Consider the following 21,466-nt stretch of genomic DNA (forward strand, 5'->3'; position numbering starts at 1 on the left):
TTTACACAGCTGGAGAGTGTGTAAAAACGCAGTCACTTCTGATTATTATTAAAATTGTTACCTACTTAAAATGATTATATGAATATGTAGTGGAATTATAAAAGTGAGAGAAACAATTTTGAAGTTGTCATACAAAAACTCTTAAGGTGAGTAAGCAGCCTTTTACAAACTCTGAGATGGAATGAATAAACATTTCTTTTTCTTTTGCTATATTGATAGCTATCTGAAAGATTACTTGTTCCATCAACAACTATATGTTATAAAAGCCGTGTAACATGGGCCCATATTTACAACTTCTGGTTAATCTTATTCACGAGATTTAAAAATACAAAAACAAAGTCTAAGCAAAACATTCCTTATCCTAAAAACAACAACAAAAAACTTAAAACAAACAACAACAAAAACAAGTGCAATTCCAATATTTATAAAGATTTTTTAGAAAATCAATAAATTTCTAGGTTAAACAATACAGCTTTTTGCAGACACAAACAAACACAGTTCAGTGAGAATGACTTGCTTTTAAATCCTAAAAAAACTAGCCACCTCAAAAAATAACTTTGGTTTTTTTTAACCCTTTCATATATTGAAAATATTTCATGAACATGTATCTTTAAAGAAAGTTTCTACAAACAAATCAACTTTTGGAAAAAATCATTTTCATTTACGCAATTCTATTTTCATACAGAAATAGATAAATAAGGTTATGTGCATGATTCTAAATGCTGGCTATGCAAAAAATACACAAGAATTTTAAAATAATAAAAGTAGTTCTAACATCACTAAGTTCATTTCAGAACCTCTTTTTTGTTTTAATTTTATCATAGAAATAAAGTTGACAAGTAAAATAAAAATAAAAATATTACTACACTTAATATTAACCCTGTACCCATTTTTTCACCAAAGGATAAATTAGTTTTCCAAAATTTGAATTGCTATTGGTGGCCACAGAAAAGACCTAGATGGTTCATGGAGCAGCCTAATTCGGCCTCTTTTCAAAACATAAGGATCACTTTTCATAACAAGCTAGTTCTCAGGACTTATGACGCCCTATGGCACCATTTTTGCCTGATTTTAACCATAGATCTATGTGATTCGTTGTCTAAGGGTTAAGGTAAATATTGAATCCTATATACAACATTATAGAAGAAGTTATTTGGCATCAAATTGCTTTTCTCTTGCAATAACAGAATCATCAAACTTTATTAAAAATGTTGTTCCTTTGTGCCAATGTACAGTCACTGTTGCAGGAAATCCACAACCCTTTAAGATACCTTCCAAAATACCTGCAGTAAATGCTGCACAATTTAAGCTTCCTTTATCTTTGGGTATTGATATAAACCTGTTTACAAGGGATTCTTTCTCAATGATGTAATAAGTTCCAACATCATCATTTGCATGTTCCAATTTATCAGCTTCTCTCCCAAACAATGTTTTCCACAGATTAGAACGTATAAACATCAATACGTTCAAAAGTCGAGTGTCTCTGCGAAAACCTCTCTCACGAATCGTCAACGTGTCAATAATTCGAATGCCTATCTTTTCACCAAAATCAGCAAGTTTTGTTTGTAACTCAGTTACTGTGAATACTCTACTTTGACAATACTGAACGATTTCAGAAAATAACAATGCATACGAACTGATGCTGACTTCATATTTTCCTTTACTTAAAGGACGATCAAGTATGTTGACAGACTTTGAATTCATTATCTTTTACCTAATAATACAAAAAAATGAAGAAATGTGCAAAGAAATTTTTTCATAATTCCAAACTACTAAGGATTGTTAATTGAAAACTTATTATACCACACATGGTGGAAATCAGGTGCTACAGAACGACAGTCACTTAGTACAGTGTGCTGTTAGTCATAACTTATAAATTAAAGCTTTGGGTCCCAATCAGAATTTTCTTTAAAAACAGAGGAAGTTGGAGGATGGTAAACTGTTCACCTACAGAAAATTATTGAATAGTTTTTTTAAAAGCTTAGAACTCCTTCAAAAGTGTTGTTAATGATAAAACAAATATCTTCTAAAAAATTATCTTTGGAAAAAAACCCAACCCATAAACAAAAAACAAACAAACAAAACAAACAAACAAACTAACAGAAAACATCTTTACATTGCCTAACTGATACGAGTTAGTGTAAGCTTCAACAATGTAATGTTTGTTTTACGTTTTTGAGTCTAAAATACTCCTACAAAATTAAATCGCAGCATTATTTGTAAGCTTTTAAGATCTACGGACAGATCTGCAACCAACCTACTTCCAGTAATAAGCTTACAATTATAGCACACAGTCTGTATCTATGGCTATAAAAAGTATTTCTTAGGTTTTTTTTTCTACAACAGGACACAAATTGATAGCAGTATTTAATTATACTGAAATTGTAAATATCCTGTATAAATATGTCCAAATAATAATAATAAAAATAATACTTGTTTCATATTTGTCATTACACTAAACCTTAGAGTTAAGCTCAATAAGGTCAGTATAGAATGCTGTTGGAAAGAATGTATATAATGTTGTTATTAATATCCACATGATGCATTCCAACAAATATAATGAAGGAGAACCTGTCCTGTATCCACTAATGGACTAAGTGATAAAACTATTTTAGTTGTTAAGAAAGAAGAGATAGACATATTTTAGTTAGAAGCACCTGTTATAACACCAGTTCTAAGCAAAGGTAACATCTGTTTTTTATTTGATTCCCTAAAACATGAAAAATCAATACATCAATATGAAAATCTCTACAAACATTACTTTCACCAAGTTGATCATGATTTGGGTAAGTAAGGAGCATTAACTTACAGTTCAATATGACTTTAGCCCTAGGCTTGCATAGTTCTTTCCAGATACTTTAAAGCGAACAAATCAAAAATTAAAATTTAGTTTCCCATTTACTAGATGTCCCGCCACGGAGATCGCACATTCAGTAGGGTTGAGAGGCAGAATAATGTCATGGTGCGCTGTTGTGAATTGCACTAACAACAGTGGGAAAAACCAGGATAAAAGTTTTTTTTTCTCTGCCTGAGGATCCAAAAATAAAATCAGCCTGGATTAAGTTGATTAAAATAATTACATCGCAAGAAATTGAAAAGATCAAGGGATCTCATAGTTCAAATAACAATAACCTGCATGTGACGATGTTACTACTTTCAGCGCGAAGCGTATAGAATTTGTAAACAACAGCAATAAAAAATATAAAAATACACTTTAGTTTACCGTCTTAACTTTTATTCTGAAGAAATAACAATCATATATCTTATATAATATCTTATATTTTCAGAACATGATATATTGTTTATTAAGAGGTAACTAAGGTTTCAAGTTGGTTGATCAAGTAATGAAAGTTATTGAAAGAGTGATTGATAAGGTACTTAGAGAAAGAATTGATATAGATAAGATGCAATTTGGTTTTGTTACAGGGCGTGGCACTACAAATGCAATATTTTTACTCAGACAGCTTCAGGAAAGGTATTTAGGAAAGAAAAAGAATCTCTATTTTGCCTTTTTAGATTTAGAGAAAGCTTTTGATAGAGTGCCATGTAAAGTTATTTGGTGGGCTATGAGAAAATTAGGTGTGGATGAGTGCCTAGTTACGATGGTACAGTCTATGTACAACAATGCTAGAAGTCGTGTCAGGATTAACGATTCAGTTAGTGAGGAATTTAGTGTAAAAGTTGGTGTACACCAGGGTTCTGTACTTAGTCCTTTGTTGTTTGTTCTAGAGAAGCACTGTTGATGGAGTTCAGAACAGGTTGTCTATGGGAGTTATTGTATGCAGATGATTTGGTTCTCCCAGAGTTGATGGAAGAATTAGTTGAAAAGTTTGAGAAGTGGAAGAAAGGACTAGAAGAGAAAAGGGCTAAGGGTGAACACAGCAAAGTCCAAAGTCATGATTAGTAGCACTTCAGCCAAGTGAGACCTTGTAGTTGCCTTGTGGAGTTTGCAGGAAAGGATTTGGTAGTAACTCAATTTTTTGTCATACCTGCAAGCATTGGGTACATAAGAAGTGCAGTAGTATTGGTGGAAGGTTAAGAGCTGACATTCTGATTATAGAGAATGAAGTATTTCCAGCCTCAATGATGTACAACAGTGGCTCGTTAGAGACAACTTCTGTTACTTAGGTGATATGTTGGGCAGTGAAGGGGGTGTTGGAAGAAGTGTTACTTGCAGGATAGGTTCTGCTTGAAAAAAGTTCAGAGAGTTACTTCCTTTATTGACTAGCAGAGTCTTGTCAATTGAGTTAAAAGGTAGGTTGTATGAGGCCTGTGTAAGAAGTGTTATGTTGTACGGTAGTGAGACATGGGCAGTGAAGCAGGAAGATTTTGACCGTTTAGAAAGGAATGATATGAAAATGGTTAGGTGGATGTGTAACGCCAGTCTGAGAGACAGAAAGAGTTCAGATGAGCTAAGAAGCAGGCTAAGTATCCGTAAAATTAAAGATGTTATCCAGATAAGAAGATTGAACTGGCTTGGGCACTTGAAAATAATGGGAGGGGATAATTAGGTAAGAAAGTGTAGAGACTTTATAGTTCCTGGGGCAGACCGAGAAAGACTTGACAGGAGGTTATAAGGACAGACTTGATACGTAGGAAGTTGGGTTTAGATCTAACACAGTCTAGATCAGATTGGAAGAGGGGCATTAATATACCCCGTCCAACCCATGCTAGCATGGAAAACGGACGTTAAGCCGAGAATGAATGAATGATGAATGAATTACATTTTTTGCTTCAAAACAAATATGTTTTGTCACACTTAACACGGAAATGGCTGTTAAGATCAAACCCTCTCCTTTAATGTCATGCCAATTTTCCTCCACAAAATTTCATCAACTAAGCAGCATGTTTGCCATTATTTACTAACTTTTAGCCCTCTCCCGTTTGTCCTTGATAATGTGAGAATCCTAGAAGCAAATAATTACTTACAAACATGTTCTCTATTGTCATTAAGACTTCATTCGACTTGGCTTAATGGACATTAATTAATACTATTTTTTAAGATTTCAAAGACCCAAGAACTTATGTGCATTTATTTGAACCTTGATATTCATATACAGATTTTTTTTAGGAGCTAGAATTTATTTTCATATACATTAAGTATTTATTAGGTTACCTATTATGATTCATCTTATCACAAATTATTCTGCACCATGAAAACTAAGGTTAATACTTTTAAAAATCTGTTTTATCATAAATTCACAAGTAGGAACAACTTGGGACACTTCTTTTTTGTTTTTATAAGAGAGATGCCCAATAATTTTAATTGTACTGTATCATTTAAATGTTATAGGTGATGGGAATTAAAATTTGAAAGAAAAAAAAGCATATCTGCAATGTATTGTTAAAAACAACAAAAAAAATCAATGTGGTTTGGAATTTCCTTCTATGAGGTAAACGCCCATTGGCAACAATTGTTGCAGTTTCTACTGAAACTGACAAAGAAAACGAGGAAGAATCCATCTGTAGACTATGTAAGCTGATTTTTTCAATCTATATGCAGGCTGTGAACAACTTCGAAGGATTTATATTTTAAACAGGTAAGGTATAATTATATAAACTCATTGTTCACATTTCATTTTGTTTTTAGGTATGCAGGAAAAAAAGAGATGATTCTTGCTTCTACAAAGAAGAAGCAGACATCTGGTTCAATGTGATTGCAACAATTGGTTTAACCAGTATTGGTTTGTGCCACGCTGGAATGGGGAGAAGCAAGCGATTCGGTTTGACCTCATAACAATTTTTTTGGAAAAGTTTTTGTGAAAAGTTTCCGTATTTTAGGTGAAGAGAGTGCAGAGCTAGACACATTTTAGAGTTTTAAGAACAATGTTAGGGAGTTTGAGCACAGATAATTTTTTGGAGCAAAATCTAGATAGCTAAACATCATTTCCAAAAAGAATTTTATTGTGGTTACCTTTCGTTATCTAATTATTCTTTCATTTCCACATTTTTTAGCATTCTTCCGCCTACGAACTAGGTTTGTTTTCACCCTGTGAAATTTTAAAAATGGTGGATGTAGCACAAATGTGATTCGTCAATTAAGCAAAATGTCAATAATCACTACAGTAACAAAGCTGAACCGAATCGCCAAACACCTCTTAAAAGGAATATATATTTCCACAAAAAATATATCTAGCAAAACTCTGTGATATAATAAAAACATTTTTTATGACCTCCCCCCCCCCCTCCCGCTAATGGCTATTTTTCTGTTAAGCGCAAAGAAACCTATTTGTCGTCACTGTTGATTAAATACTAGCTAGTTACCCCAAGATATTTAGCATTTTCGCTCCTATCCATAATGGTTTTGTTATCAACTTTTTCTAACTGGCTGTGGTTGCCGAAGTATGAAGAAAACAGCTGGCTTTGTGGCTTTTTTTAGATGAATGCAGCGACTTTGTTTATGAATAAAGACATTGCTTGCCCAAAGCCATGAAGCTGTTCTGCCCAATCTTACGACGCTGCCCAATCTTTGGACATAAAATTGCCCAGTCTTAAGACTGGCCGGCCGGTCTTAAGACTGGGCAGGGCATCAGAAGATTGGGCAAACAACCATGTTAGGCCCATCCTTGGTGGCTTTTAGATTTTAAAGAAGGGATGTACCAAATGAGCTCTGTTTTTTGCAAGTCCCAACAAACATTCTCAGGCACACTAAAACATCACATTTTGGGTACTGTTGAATTGACCTGGCCAGTTTTTGGACACAATAGAGTAAAAATCGTAGCTACCTAGCTAGCTATAGTAGCTGGTAGAGCACGTGTTATACATTTAGCATTTATATACAGCTTGTAGTAGTGGCTAAATTTTAAAAATAAAATTTTTATATTTATGAAGAATCAGAAAAATCGTATTCAACCATATTATTAGTTAGCTAGCTGTTAATTTCATTGGATGAGATGTTTATAGCTAATATCATAGTCTATAGAAGAAAAACCTTATTAGATTATGCTAATATGGTTGAGTAGTTTCAATTTTTTATACATAAAATACATGGTATATATAAATTTTTGGCCTTTTGATTTTCCGAGAAAAGTTTCAATTTAAAGTTCATATTAAGAGGTAAATTCTAAAAAATTTATTGTTCTGTTTGTATTCCACAATTGTTCTAAGATTGGGCATGTTCGTCCATAGAGTAGCCTGGCCAGTCTTAAGAAGGGGCGCGTTCCAAGATTGGGCAGAACAAAGCCATCCATAAAAGGCCAAGATGTTAAAAGAAGTACAGTCAGGGTAAACACCTAATTAGGCGGCATGACCTAATTAGGCAAGTCGTTTAGTTAGGCGACTTGATGTAGCTTAATTAGGCTACCCGTAGTCTAACTAGGCAAACATAAACTTTCTGTTGTAAATATGTCGAAATCATTGCGTTTCGCAATACAATATTTATGTGAATCAAATCTGTCCACTTTGCAGATAATTTTGACCAATTATCGTCTTATTTGCATCACGCATTGGTAACTTGTGGCCCAAACCTTGTGTGGCACTATTAGTTGTTTTAAATAATGGATTTCAGCCATTCACGCTGCAGGGAAAAAATAAATATGGTCGACGAAAACGTGGCAGTGTTCACCTAAATAGGCGACACTTAACCTAATTAGGTTATATATTTCATTTTAACATAATTCTTACTTGCCCGCAAACATATCGAGGCATGAGTGACAATTTTGGAATCATGGTCGCGTAGACTATAGCGTCAAGTCGTATAAGTTCGCCAGAATTTCAGAAAACCTACCATAGTAATCCATGCCTCGTCATCCGCCCATTTTATAAAGTACAACGCTAACCTCTGACTTATAAGTTCGCCATATGACGTGTAAGTTCGCCGTATCGTTTTTATGTAAATTCTGACTAAAAATCGACATATTCCATAAATAATAGACTTATTTCATGTTCTCGTGAGTTCCATGATGTATTTAAATCATTATTAGCAATTTTTTGTGGGTGGCGAACTAAGTACCACGCATGATTGTAACTGGCCGAGCGAGATTGACCAATAAGAAGGTTTATATATATATAATCGAACAATTTCGGTAAGTAGAATATTCGAAAATCTATTTCGCGGCAAATTTGTTCTTCTGTCTTCTTTTTGTTCTTCTAGAAAACTTATGCGGACGTGTCTACGAAAGAGAAAAAAGAAGTACAATATTCGTGTGGTATAATTTTTTTTACTAAATTATTATTATTTTTTTTAAAATTTGTATTTGTATATTATTGTCTGCCAATTTTTAGACATAGCTCCAAAGTATATGAAATGGTCTGAAGAAGAGATGGTGAATGCTGTGAGTGCAGTGTTAGATGACGGCATGTCAATTTCTGAGGCGTCAAGAGTTTTTGATATCCCACGAAAAACGTTATCAGACAAAGTCCATAACAACCATCCTTTAAAATCAGGACGGCAAACTGAGCTAACGGCAGATGAGGAAAAAAGCTTGGTGGCGTACATCAAATACATGTCGAATCATGCTTTCCCCCTGACCATTCCTATGATAAAGTCATTCGCATGGAACATTGTAAAGAGGTCAGGAAGGGAAAGTAGATTTAATGTTGAGAATGGTCCTGGGAAAACGTGGTGGAACGAGTTCCGTAAACGCCATTTAAGTGATGTAGCAATCAGAAAGCCAGATTTGCTGGACAGAGGAAGGGCGAGGATGGCAAATCCTGTTGTTATAAACAGACGCTTTTTGACTTTGGGAAACCTTTTGAAAAGTGAGAATTTAATGGACAAGCCTGGAACAATATTGAATGTAGATGAATCGGGGATGAATTTAGAGTTGAGGAAGGGAAAGGTTGTCATTGATCGAAGCCAGAAACATGCGTATTCGCAAGGTAAAGGGTCGCGGGAACACGTCACTGTTAATTGCTGTGTTTCTCCAGGCGGACTGATGATTCCACATTTTATTATTTATGAGAAGTCTTTTTTAAGCGGAAACTACTCTGCCAATGGCCCCACTGATGCTCTATATGGCTAATCCGACAATGGATATATGGACGAAGACCTGTTCTTCAAGTGGTTTACTCGTTTATTTGTTCCAAAAACTAAACACGTGGGGAAAAGAATCTTGATAATTGATGGCCACAGATCCCACATCAACCTCAATTTAATAGATGCTGCTAGGGAGAACCAAGTTATCTTGTATTGCCTCCCCCCTCACACACCTCATGTGATTCAGCCATTGGATGTTGGATTGTATTGTCCACTCAAGACATACTTCAGCAGAATTACTGACAAGATTCAGATTGCAAGGTTGGGCGTCACGAGAAATGTTACGATTTCTAAAACTGAATTTTCTGCTGTTTTTAAGCTGACGTACGAGGAAACCTTTAGCTACGCTCGCATCCTTTCATCATTTCAGTCATGTGGCATATACCCGTTCAACCCACTGGCCATAAATTTAAAACATTTAATGCCATCTACTTTTAAGCCTTCGTCAACTGTACCGCCAACTGCATCGTCAACTCTACTGCCACCTGTACCGTCAATGACATCGTCAACTCTACCGCTACCTGTACCGCCAACTGCATTGTCAACTCTACCGCCACCTTTATCGTCAATTGCTTCGTTGACTTTTCCGCCACCTGTACTGTCAATTCCATCGTCAACTCTACCGCCAACTGCATCATCAAATGTACCATCAACATCGTCGTCACCAACAGCTGCATCTTTTCCAGGAACTTTGAACTGTCTTCCTGGTGGATCGATATCTCCAATGCCATCAGCAAACCGACTACCTGCTGCTTTCAAAGATATGGACCCAAATATAATCGATCTGTTTATCACGCCGATTCTGGAGCCTGAAAAAAAAGAAAAGAACAGTAGAATTGTCACTAAAGAAAGAATCATCACTTCCGACGAGCATCGTGCAAAACTGGAAGAAAAAAGCAGATTCAAAAGAGAACTTGAAGAGGCTAAAGAGAAACGTCAATTGGAGAGGGAAAGAAAAAAGGAGGAGAGAGAAACAACAAAAAAAGCAAAAGAGCGAAATGCGAAAAAAAGCAAAACTTCCCCAATCGAGGCTTCTCCGGATGAATTGCCAACACGGAAAAGTAGTCGAACAAAAAAAGTTGATTATGCTGATCTATTGAAGCAACTTCGGCAAGGGTTCAATGATGATGAAGATGAAGATGACGATGGCAACAACAGTGATGATGGTAGTATCAGTACAAGCAGCGAAAGTGTTGTGTTGGAAAGTTCGGAAGATGAATCCGATGTTTGTAACATTTGCAAGCGCGGTTTCCCTAAAAGTTTGAAGAAACAAACTGTCTCCTGAATTCTTTGCGCTAAATGCAGTTGTTGGATGCACGATGTTTGCGAAGGTGTGTTTGTAAAAAAATTACCAGAGATTGAGGATTATATTTGTAAAGCTTGTTCTTTTTAAAACATAAAAGTCTTAAAGTGAAATTTTTTTTGTCATTTATCTTTGCTCCAACCAACTATCAACTATCTAATATACCATTGCTTGTATCGTAGGCTTATCCTAAATTTTTGTAACCAAAGTCTAAGCAAACAAACAACAAACAGATCTAAAAGTTTTTAAAACTAGATTGGTGAAAGAGGGTAATAGAGTGGAAAAGGCTTTGTAGTAACCAAAAAAATCTGAAATTTTAGTAATTTTCGCACGAAAATTCTCATTACTTCAGGAGCTGATTAAATAATAACACTTTTTAGGTGAAATATAAGGCCTCACAATAAAAAAACATCCCTGGCGAACTTATAAGACCGTCGCGCAACTTCTCAAAAGTAGTAAAAATGCACAGTTAGCAGAAATGGCCTATTCCGCTTCATGTCGGAATATATACAGAGTCAAAAATACCTTACAGGGTCACCGTACCGTCACAGGTCACAACAAAATCGCAAGATATGAAGTTTGGTTTGTTGAGGAGTTGTGGTTCAGAAAAGTTTAAACCTGGCGAAGTTACCAGACTGGCGAATTTATACGACTTGACGCTAGCTACATTCTGAACAAATATTTTTTGCGATTTTTTTTTAGGAATGTGTGAAAAGCCATTAAATATTGTATTGTCTTAACTAGGTTACAGATGGCCTAACTAGGCTACAATGAGTCGCCTAAATAGGTGGTATGCCCTAATTAGCCTACCGTCGCCTAATTAAGTGTTTACCCTGACTGAAGTATGGACGCCTCCTCCCTCCTTAGGCTTAAAATTATCCATTCTCCCTAAACTACCACTGCTAGCCATAACTTAAAACCGACAATAAAGGGAAATCATTGATTGATTAGTCATTTAAACCAACTGTCAAAAGCTAAAAGGAGCTAAAAGCTAAAAGAAAAGAAAAAGTAAAACACTTCATTCTCAGTGGTCACAACTGCTGTTACCATTATGGCCTACTTGGCTTTTGTTTATATGGACCGCTTTGTTTCTGTTCTGCAATTTACGCGGTCCTTGGACATAATCAAAACAAATATTGCAACTTATGGGTTAAGGAGTTGAAAGTACAACGAAACCATTTTATTTTAAGTTACATCATCCGATTACACATGGATTATAAGAGCTTTTTTTTAAAAAAAGTGGACATAATAGATAAGTTAGAATAGATAAGTTAGAGTCCCTAATGGGACTCTAACTTATCTATTCTTCTGTTCGGAATGTCACGTGGCACCACTTTAGGGAAAACACACATAGATTTCACAGTCAAACTCTCACAAAGATGCTTTTATATAAAAAAAACTAAAGCTAATTTATTTTTTACTTTTAATTTAAAGAGCATATTCTGGGAAGCACTTCATGGAAGGATCCATATAGTCTGTGAATATGTCGTATACTTGAACCTCTAACACAACCTCACCTTTACCCGACATTGTCGTATTCCTTTCCTAACGACAGCTCAACTGCATCCGACACGCGACGTTAAACAATTTATCAACGTCGTGATGTTGTTAATACATACTACTGCCTAATGTAATATCTTTGTAATGTACAGTAATACACTGTAGTACTTAGTAATATGCCGTATTGTATACTGTAGTACTTAGTAATATGCCGTATTACTTTGTAGTATCCAGTAATACACTGTAATACCTTGTAGTATTCAGTAATACCCTGTAATACTTTGTAGTATTCAGTAATATACTGTAATGCCTTGTAGTATTCGGTAATACACTGTAATACCTAGTAGTATTCAGTAATATACTGTAATACCTTGTAGTATTCGGTAATACACTGTAATACTTTGTACTATTCAGTAATACACTGTAATACCTTGTAGTATTCGGTAATACACTGTAATAGTTTGTAGTATTCAGTAGTACACTGTAATACCTTGTAGTATTCAGTAATATACTGTAATGCCTTGTAGTATTCGGTAATACACTGTAATACCTTGTAGTATTCAGTAATATACTGTAATACCTTGTAGTATTCGGTAATACACTGTAATACTTTGTAGTATTCAGTAATACACTGTAATACCTTGTAGTATTCGGTAATACACTGTTATACTTTGTAGTATTCAGTAGTACACTGTAATACCTTGTAGTATTCAGTAATACACTGTAATACCTTGTAGTATTCGGTAATATACTGTAATGCCTTGTAGTATTCGGTAATACACTGTAATACCTTGTAGTATTCAGTAATACACTGTAATACCTTGTAGTATTCGGTAATACACTGTAATACTTTGTAGTATTCAGTAATACACTGTAATACCTTGTAGTATTCGGTAATACACTGTAATACTTTGTAGTATTCAGTAGTACACTGTAATACCTTGTAGTATTCACTAATATACTGTAATGCCTTGTAGTATTCGGTAATACACTGTAATACCTTGTAGTATTCAGTAATATACTGTAATACCTTGTAGTATTCAGTAATACACTGTAATACTTTGTAGTATTCAGTAATACACTGTAATACCTTGTAGTATTCGGTAATACACTGTAATACCTTGTAGTATTCAGTAATATACTGTAATACCTTGTAGTATTCGGTAATACACTGTAATACTTTGTAGTATTCAGTAATACACTGTAATACCTTGTAGTATTCGGTAATACACTGTAATACTTTGTAGTATTCAGTAGTACACTGTAATACCTTGTAGTATTCAGTAATATACTGTAATGCCTTGTAGTATTCGGTAATACACTGTAATACCTTGTAGTATTCAGTAATATACTGTAATACCTTGTAGTATTCAGTAATACACTGTAATACTTTGTAGTATTCAGTAATACACTGTAATACCTTGTAGTATTCGGTAATACACTGTAATACTTTGTAGTATTCAGTAGTACACTGTAATACCTTGTAGTATTCGGTAATATACTGTAATGCCTTGTAGTATTCGGTAATACACTGTAATACCTTGTAGTATTCAGTAATATACTGTAATACCTTGTAGTATTCGGTAATACACTGTAATACCTTGTAGTATTCAGTAATACACTGTAATACTTTGTAGTATTCAGTAATACTTTGTAGTATTTAGTAATACACTGTAATACCTTGTAGTATTCGGTAATATACTGTAATGCCTTGTAGTATTCGGTAATACACTGTAATACCTTGTAGTATTCAGTAATATACTGTAATACCTTGTAGTATTCGGTAATACACTGTAATACTTTGTAGTATTCAGCAATACACTGTAATACCTTGTAGTATTCGGTAATACACTGTAATACTTTGTAGTATTCAGTAGTACACTGTAATACCTTGTAGTATTCAGTAATATACTGTAATGCCTTGTAGTATTCGGTAATACACTGTAATACCTTGTAGTATTCAGTAATATACTGTAATACCTTGTAGTATTCGGTAATACACTGTAATACTTTGTAGTATTCAGTAATACACTGTAATACCTTGTAGTATTTGGTAATACACTGTAATACTTTGTAGTATTCAGTAGTACACTGTAATACCTTGTAGTATTCAGTAATATACTGTAATGCCTTGTAGTATTCGGTAATACACTGTAATACTTTGTAGTATTCAGTAATACGTAATACACTGTAATACCTTGTAGTATTCGGTAATACACTGTAATACTTTGTAGTATTCAGTAGTACACTGTAATACCTTGTAGTATTCAGTAATATACTGTAATGCCTTGTAGTATTCGGTAATACACTGTAATACCTTGTAGTATTCAGTAATATACTGTAATACCTTGTAGTATTCAGTAATACACTGTAATACTTTGTAGTATTCAGTAATACACTGTAATACCTTGTAGTATTCGGTAATACACTGTAATACTTTGTAGTATTCAGTAGTACACTGTAATACCTTGTAGTATTCAGTAATATACTGTAATGCCTTGTAGTATTCGGTAATACACTGTAATACCTTGTAGCATTCAGTAATATACTGTAATACCTTGTAGTATTCAGTAATATACTGTAATGCCTTGTAGCATTCGGTAATACACTGTAATACCTTGTAGTATTCAGTAATATACTGTAATACCTTGTAGTATTCGGTAATACACTGTAATACCTTGTAGTATTCAGTAATACACTGTAATACTTTGTAGTATTCAGTAATACTTTGTAGTATTTAGTAATACACTGTAATACCTTGTAGTATTCGGTAATATACTGTAATGCCTTGTAGTATTCGGTAATACACTGTAATACCTTGTAGTATTCAGTAATATACTGTAATACCTTGTAGTATTCGGTAATACACTGTAATACCTTGTAGTATTCAGTAATACACTGTAATACTTTGTAGTATTCAGTAATACTTTGTAGTATTTAGTAATACACTGTAATACCTTGTAGTATTCGGTAATACACTGTAATGCCTTGTAGTATTCGGTAATACACTGTAATACCTTGTAGTATTCAGTAATATACTGTAATACCTTGTAGTATTCGGTAATACACTGTAATACTTTGTAGTATTCAGTAATACACTGTAATACCTTGTAGTATTCGGTAATACACTGTAATACTTTGTAGTATTCAGTAGTACACTGCAATACCTTGTAGTATTCAGTAATATACTGTAATGCCTTGTAGTATTCGGTAATACACTGTAATACCTTGTAGTATTCAGTAATATACTGTAATGCCTTGTAGCATTCGGTAATACACTGTAATACCTTGTAGTATTCAGTAATATACTGTAATACCTTGTAGTATTCGGTAATACACTGTAATACCTTGTAGTATTCAGTAATACACTGTAATACTTTGTAGTATTCAGTAATACTTTGTAGTATTTAGTAATACACTGTAATACCTTGTAGTATTCGGTAATATACTGTAATGCCTTGTAGTATTCGGTAATACACTGTAATACCTTGTAGTATTCAGTAATATACTGTAATACCTTGTAGTATTCGGTAATACACTGTAATACCTTGTAGTATTCAGTAATACACTGTAATACTTTGTAGTATTCAGTAATACTTTGTAGTATTTAGTAATACACTGTAATACCTTGTAGTATTCGGTAATATACTGTAATGCCTTGTAGTATTCGGTAATACACTGTAATACCTTGTAGTATTCAGTAATATGCTGTAATACCTTGTAGTATTCGGTAATACACTGTAATACTTTGTAGTATTCAGTAATACACTGTAATACCTTGTAGTATTCGGTAATACACTGTAATACTTTGTAGTATTCAGTAGTACACTGTAATACCTTGTAGTATTCAGTAATATACTGTAATGCCTTGTAGTATTCGGTAATACACTGTAATACCTTGTAGTATTCAGTAATATACTGTAATACCTTGTAGTATTCGGTAATACACTGTAATACTTTGTAGTATTCGGTAATACACTGTAATACCTTGTAGTATTCAGTAATATACTGTAATACTTTGTAGTATTCAGTAGTACACTGTAATACCTTGTAGTATTCAGTAATATACTGTAATGCCTTGTAGTATTCGGTAATACACTGTAATACCTTGTAGTATTCAGTAATATACTGTAATACCTTGTAGTATTCGGTAATACACTGTAATACCTTGTAGTATTCGGTAATACACTGTAATACCTTGTAGTATTCAGTAATACACTGTAATACTTTGTAGTATTCAGTAATACTTTGTAGTATTTAGTAATACACTGTAATACCTTGTAGTATTCGGTAATATACTGTAATGCCTTGTAGTATTCGGTAATACACTGTAATACCTTGTAGTATTCAGTAATACACTGTAATACCTTGTAGTATTCAGTAATATACTGTAATGCCTTGTAGTATTCGGTAATACTTTGTAGTATTTAGTAAAACACTGTAATACCTTGTAGTATTCGGTAATATACTGTAATGCCTTGTAGTATTCGGTGATACACTGTAATTACTTGTAGTATTCAGTAATACACTGTAATACCTTGTAGTATTCAGTAATATACTGCAATGCCTTGTAGTATTCGGTAATACACTGTAATACCTTGTAGTATTCAGTAATATACTGTAATACCTTGTAGTATTCGGTAATACAATAATAGTAATACGTTGTTATATGGATTATTAAAACTTTAAACACGGTTGCTATTGCCCGCTATGACGTAAGTTGTAACCAATGACATGCCGCCCTTTACCTGGGTAATAAAGCTATATATGGGACTTTTCTGTCATTTGTATTTGGATGTCCAGTGTGATATTTAAGATGATTTAAGTTTGTTGTTTTTGTCCTCAGTGATCATACATTTTCCCCCGCCATTAGCTTGACTTTCGTGTAAGTCACTAGTCGAAAACCAACAACCGTTGCAAAGAGGCTACAATATACACTCGACGACAGCATGTTGAATAAACAGTGGTACTCTGTAGTTTGACAAATCATTAGTATTATCCCTATTGTTTTTGTTTAATTTTTTATATTTTCAAATATCTATACGCCAATAAGATGAACACTACTGCGTTACCTAAATTAGACCAAAGCTAAGTTGTTTATTTTTGAGCTTCAAAGATTATCTTTAATTTTGTAAACTTTGGGACGACAATATTTCTAATTGGGAATTTTTAACATCGATATGCGTGTGGCGTGGTGGAATGCAGAGGCAAGGGGGGATTGCGGGATTCCTACAATTTCGTATCCTGATACTATAATATGCACTAATCATTGCTCCCCATGTTAGGATATATATAACTTGCTTCAGAGGTCCTGCAGTGTTTAATACTGGCTCTAATATTCCTTGACGGTGTTCTTGTAAGTCGAAATATCGAAGTTTTTTTCGTGCATTCTTATCACCCTAATTTTTTAAAAAATGTTGCAGATTAAAACAAAATAATACCAATACACCAATTCATAACAAAACAATTACATTTCCCGTTGTAAAAACCGGCGTATAAAAAAAAATTCCGACGAAATAGAATCTCTTTAGAAAATTTTTAGGCGATGTTTTATAGAACTGGAGTGTTGCACTAACTAATCGTTTATAATCTACACTTTGTGCTAAAAATGCATGAAGTATAAACTAGTATATAAATAACTAGCTCTATTATACTTCGTTTAGAAAGCGTTATACTATTTGACAGCCTGAGCGCTAATGAGAGGGTGGAAGGGAAGCGGAAAAGAAAATGAGATAAAAGACGTGCTGAATTACCTCCTTTTTTTTACTGCGTTATATTAAAATAGCAAGTGGTAACAAACTATAAAATGTCGTGCTTCTTTGTTTTGTTTAATAACTTTTTGTGTCTAGTAGCATGATTCGGACAAATACGTTTTTAAGCGTTTTAATAAATGTAGTTTACATCTTATGTAATTTTGGAGATATCGTAGATATATATTACGTTAATTATGCTGAACCTTATTAAGTGCACAATTTGTCAAGGCTGTTATTGGTCGAAAAACAAAAAGGACATATATAAAATCACTGTTTTGTCTAGAAAGTGTTTAAAATTTAGAACGATATCTTTTTTATTTGAACTTACTTTTGTTTTGTAGTGTTGAAGTGTTTTATTTTCTTTCTATTTTGCTTATTTACAAAGGTTTATTATTTTTTTTATTTTACTAAACATTTTTTACAATTACTTGGCAGAAATATTTCACAGTCCTAAAGGTTCTGGACTGATATGTAGCTCTGCCAAAATTGTGTAAAAGCACAATGTATATATGTTAGAAATCAGATTATATTTGTATCAGTTATTTTTCTGTTTATGTCTTTCTCCATGAAGTATTAACGAAAGTTCAAGAGACTCGAGAAAGTGATTTGATAAAATGAATGCTGGAGTTATCAACTGTATTGTTAACAGGCCCCAGAATAATCTGAGGCGTTTTGTACGTTAAATGACTTGGGACTGGGTGAATTTTAGCAAAAAATGGGAAAATAAAAATATCTTTTTCTCTCAGTACTTTCAGAAATGTTAACAGCGTGTATGAGCTGGTCCTACCTACACCATATTTTATAACCAAAAACGTCGCCCAAGATTGTAGGTTTGGCATAGTCATGACTATTGATTGAGCGTTGTTCAAGTCAGTTCAGCCAGTTTTAATATCAATTCTCTAGTTAACTGACGTCAAAGATTAAATCTTTTTAAAACAAAATTAAGCCTGCAAAGGAATAGCGGCGGAGTGGATTATTTCAATGCTAAGAAAGCAGAAAGGTTTAAAGCCAGTCAACTTTCAGAAACAAAAAATTTTAAAAACAAAATAATTAGCAGATATTTAATCAAATTTCAGTATTTTTATTGCTTTTTTCCGATTTGTTTGATTTTAAGTGGAAATCCACCTTAACGGAAATGGTTTTTATATTCTTATGTGGTTAAGTTTTTCTGTGATTGGTTAATGTGCAGAAAATATACTACGGAAAAACGAGTGTCAGTTGCACCTATTTTTCAATGCCATACTCCAGAAAGGTTACACTTTATAATTTGCTGAATATCGAGCAAAATGACAATTTGTAGAGAAATTCATTCCAAAATTATTTACTCAAAACATTATTTTTATAAAACAGACAAACGTTCGCGGTAATGGGAAACAAAGGTCAAACTTTTTTTTTTATTTTCTTCACTTAAAATGAAGTATGATGTGACATGACAGACATGTTTTTATTATTTATTTTTACTCTAATGTTGACTAGAAGCAATTTAAAGTTTCAATGGTTATGATGTCATAGTTGCGTTAGGCTATACTCATAGTTAGTATGTAGGTCAGATCAAACAAAATTCAGTAAACCTAACAGATTATTGGAAACTTTGATATCTTACCCTGAGGCATATTTATACATAATAAATTGCTAACATACATGTAACAGTAGAAACCTCTGTTCTCCTATAAAGAGCCTTTGAGACTCCTATAGTGAGATTTTTTAGTTCACAAAGAAACACATTAAAAGAGACCTACGTTTATCAAGATCTATGTTTAGATTCAGGATCTTTTTCAGACCATTCGCGTTTTTCTTCTCCCTTTTTATTAACTTATTTTTAGGGGATTACCGTAACATAGCCCATCATCAACCCCGCGCACACGATCCCCGAAATGTAAAGGAATGTCAAGAACCGTAATAATTTAATATTTGGATTGAAACATTTAATAACTTATGAAATATTTATAGCCATTTTTTGCTAAGGGCTGGCTTTCTTTTAGGGCTCATTTTGAGAGCGCGCTACAATGAAATTGATTACCCTTAGTAAATAATTAACGTATAGCGTCAGAAAGATTTTACACAAACAGAAAAACCTCTTCAAAATTTGTTATTGTTAACCTGACATATCCAACTTCAAGAAATAACCAGGAAGGAGATCTGGAAATAAAAAAGAAAAGTTGTTTTTTCTAAAAATACTAAATTAGAGTTTTTAACTCTAAATTTAAGTTTTTAATTTTAATACCTTTTTTAATTGCGATAGCGCGATGGTTTGGTTTCGGCTCAGCCCTACGGCATTCCAAAGTCACATTAATAAAGTTATTTTAAGATAACAAGTGCTATCTTAAGATAACTCTATTAATGTGATTTCGGAATGCGTGTATATTCACATAAATGTCTTGATTGTAAGATAACTCGAGTTATTTTAAGATAACATAAATGTGATAATTCTATCTTTTCTAATGCGCATATGTGTAAATGAACGTTGCTTAGGGTGCGGATACGTAAAGTAGCTCACAAAACAACAGCCTACATGAATTTCCGGCCGTATTGACATTTATTTTGATACGTCATTTGTATTGTCCTTGTGGTGTCGCGTATGTGCTCTGCTGTAGAGTTCGCTCTGCGGTGGAGAACAAGATGCATTTTGTTAGTTTTGTGTTGTGATGTATTGTCCCGTGTTAATTATGTAAAGAGAATAATTGTAATTTTGGTACTATTTTTAGTTAAATTTTCTGCACATCTTGCACATCTTTTTTCTGCGCATTCAGTCTTCAACATGTAATGACAGAGTCGAACATACATTTTTGTATTAAATTTGCTGTTGAGTGAAATTTTTCTTTCATACATCACAGGAGTTGTCCTGTATCTCAGCATCTGTTTTAGTTGTTTTCTCTCACATGTAGTTGGCTTGGCTTACGCCACTATATATCTAGTAAGTGTTTATTTCTTATTATATTTTATGTCATCTTACATGTGTAATTTGTTGCTTAAATTTCGTCTTGTAATTTTGTCGTTTAGCGAGTAAAAATAGTTAACTCAGTTAAAATCGTGTAAGCACCTACACTAGTCGATAAGGCCCGCAGAAAAATCTACTTAGTGAATACACAAAAAAAAAATTTTACCCGTGTTTCCCCGTCGCCTTTATTGAGTAGAGCTTAAAACGCTGCTGAAAATAAATGTATACATTATTCTCTTCAATTAGCGGACACTTAATTAACGGACACTCGAGCGGACAAATTTTTTTGCACGAAATGGCAACTATAGGCTTTTTTTCTCTCCAATCAGCGTACAATCCAAAAAATTAGAGATAAGCATTTAATTTTAAAATATCTATTTTAAACACTTTAAAACTTTACAGGAAATGTCTGCTTTTACAGTCTCAATCTTCTTCGCAAACCAGTCAATCAATTTTTCTTGTCCATAAAACCTATACACAACTGGTATTTCCAGACCATATCCATCTCTACGATTAACTCTCTTTCCACAAACCTAAGCTGTAATCGAAGTGTTCGAGACTTTCAAGAACATGAAAAATATTTTTGATATGTTTTGTGGCATGTGTACAACAATGCTTTCGTTTTGTAAAGAATCAGTTCTTATTATTGCTATTGCATTTCCGTCCACTTCGTTAGATGGCTCATGCCTGAATTGTAACAGCTCCCTGTAATAGTACTCATTCCAATCCTTTTCGATGAGTATGGGTATGTTGACCTCAATATCTATGTTAAACGACAGTTTGAGCGTTAAATTCAGTTAAACCCTGCCATTCATCTAGTGATTAGTGCAGATATACGTTATACTAAAACTCTGTTGAGTTGTTATAGAAAGAAGTTTTCTGCAAGTGCGATTCAAATAAAATTGAGTTATTTATAAGACATTAAATGCCAGTTGGATCACTTAAACCGTCACACATCATGGCGGAGTGCTTTATTCAGATGTACTGTACCCCCT

General features: G+C 33.6%; 2 protein-coding genes across 2 annotated transcripts in view; one reads left to right on the forward strand and one right to left on the reverse strand.

Moving 5' to 3' along the window:
• Nucleotides 1-413: 413 nt before the first annotated feature.
• LOC130641312 (trafficking protein particle complex subunit 5-like) lies at nt 414-1,736 on the reverse strand. Its single transcript, XM_057448055.1, has one exon. The coding sequence runs from the start codon at nt 1,702-1,704 to the stop codon at nt 1,150-1,152; it is 555 nt and encodes a 184-aa protein (XP_057304038.1). The 5' UTR covers nt 1,705-1,736; the 3' UTR covers nt 414-1,149.
• A 2,176-nt stretch (nt 1,737-3,912) lies between these two features.
• The window catches only part of LOC130641309 (uncharacterized), a 55,480-nt gene continuing 37,926 nt past the window's right edge, over nt 3,913-21,466 (forward strand). The window contains exon 1 of the mRNA XM_057448052.1: nt 3,913-4,034. The gene's annotated coding sequence lies outside the window, so the exon portion shown is untranslated. The remainder of the gene's footprint in view (nt 4,035-21,466) is intronic.

This window comes from Hydractinia symbiolongicarpus, chromosome 4 (assembly GCF_029227915.1).
Source record: "Hydractinia symbiolongicarpus strain clone_291-10 chromosome 4, HSymV2.1, whole genome shotgun sequence".
Taxonomy (NCBI): Eukaryota; Metazoa; Cnidaria; class Hydrozoa; order Anthoathecata; family Hydractiniidae; genus Hydractinia; species Hydractinia symbiolongicarpus.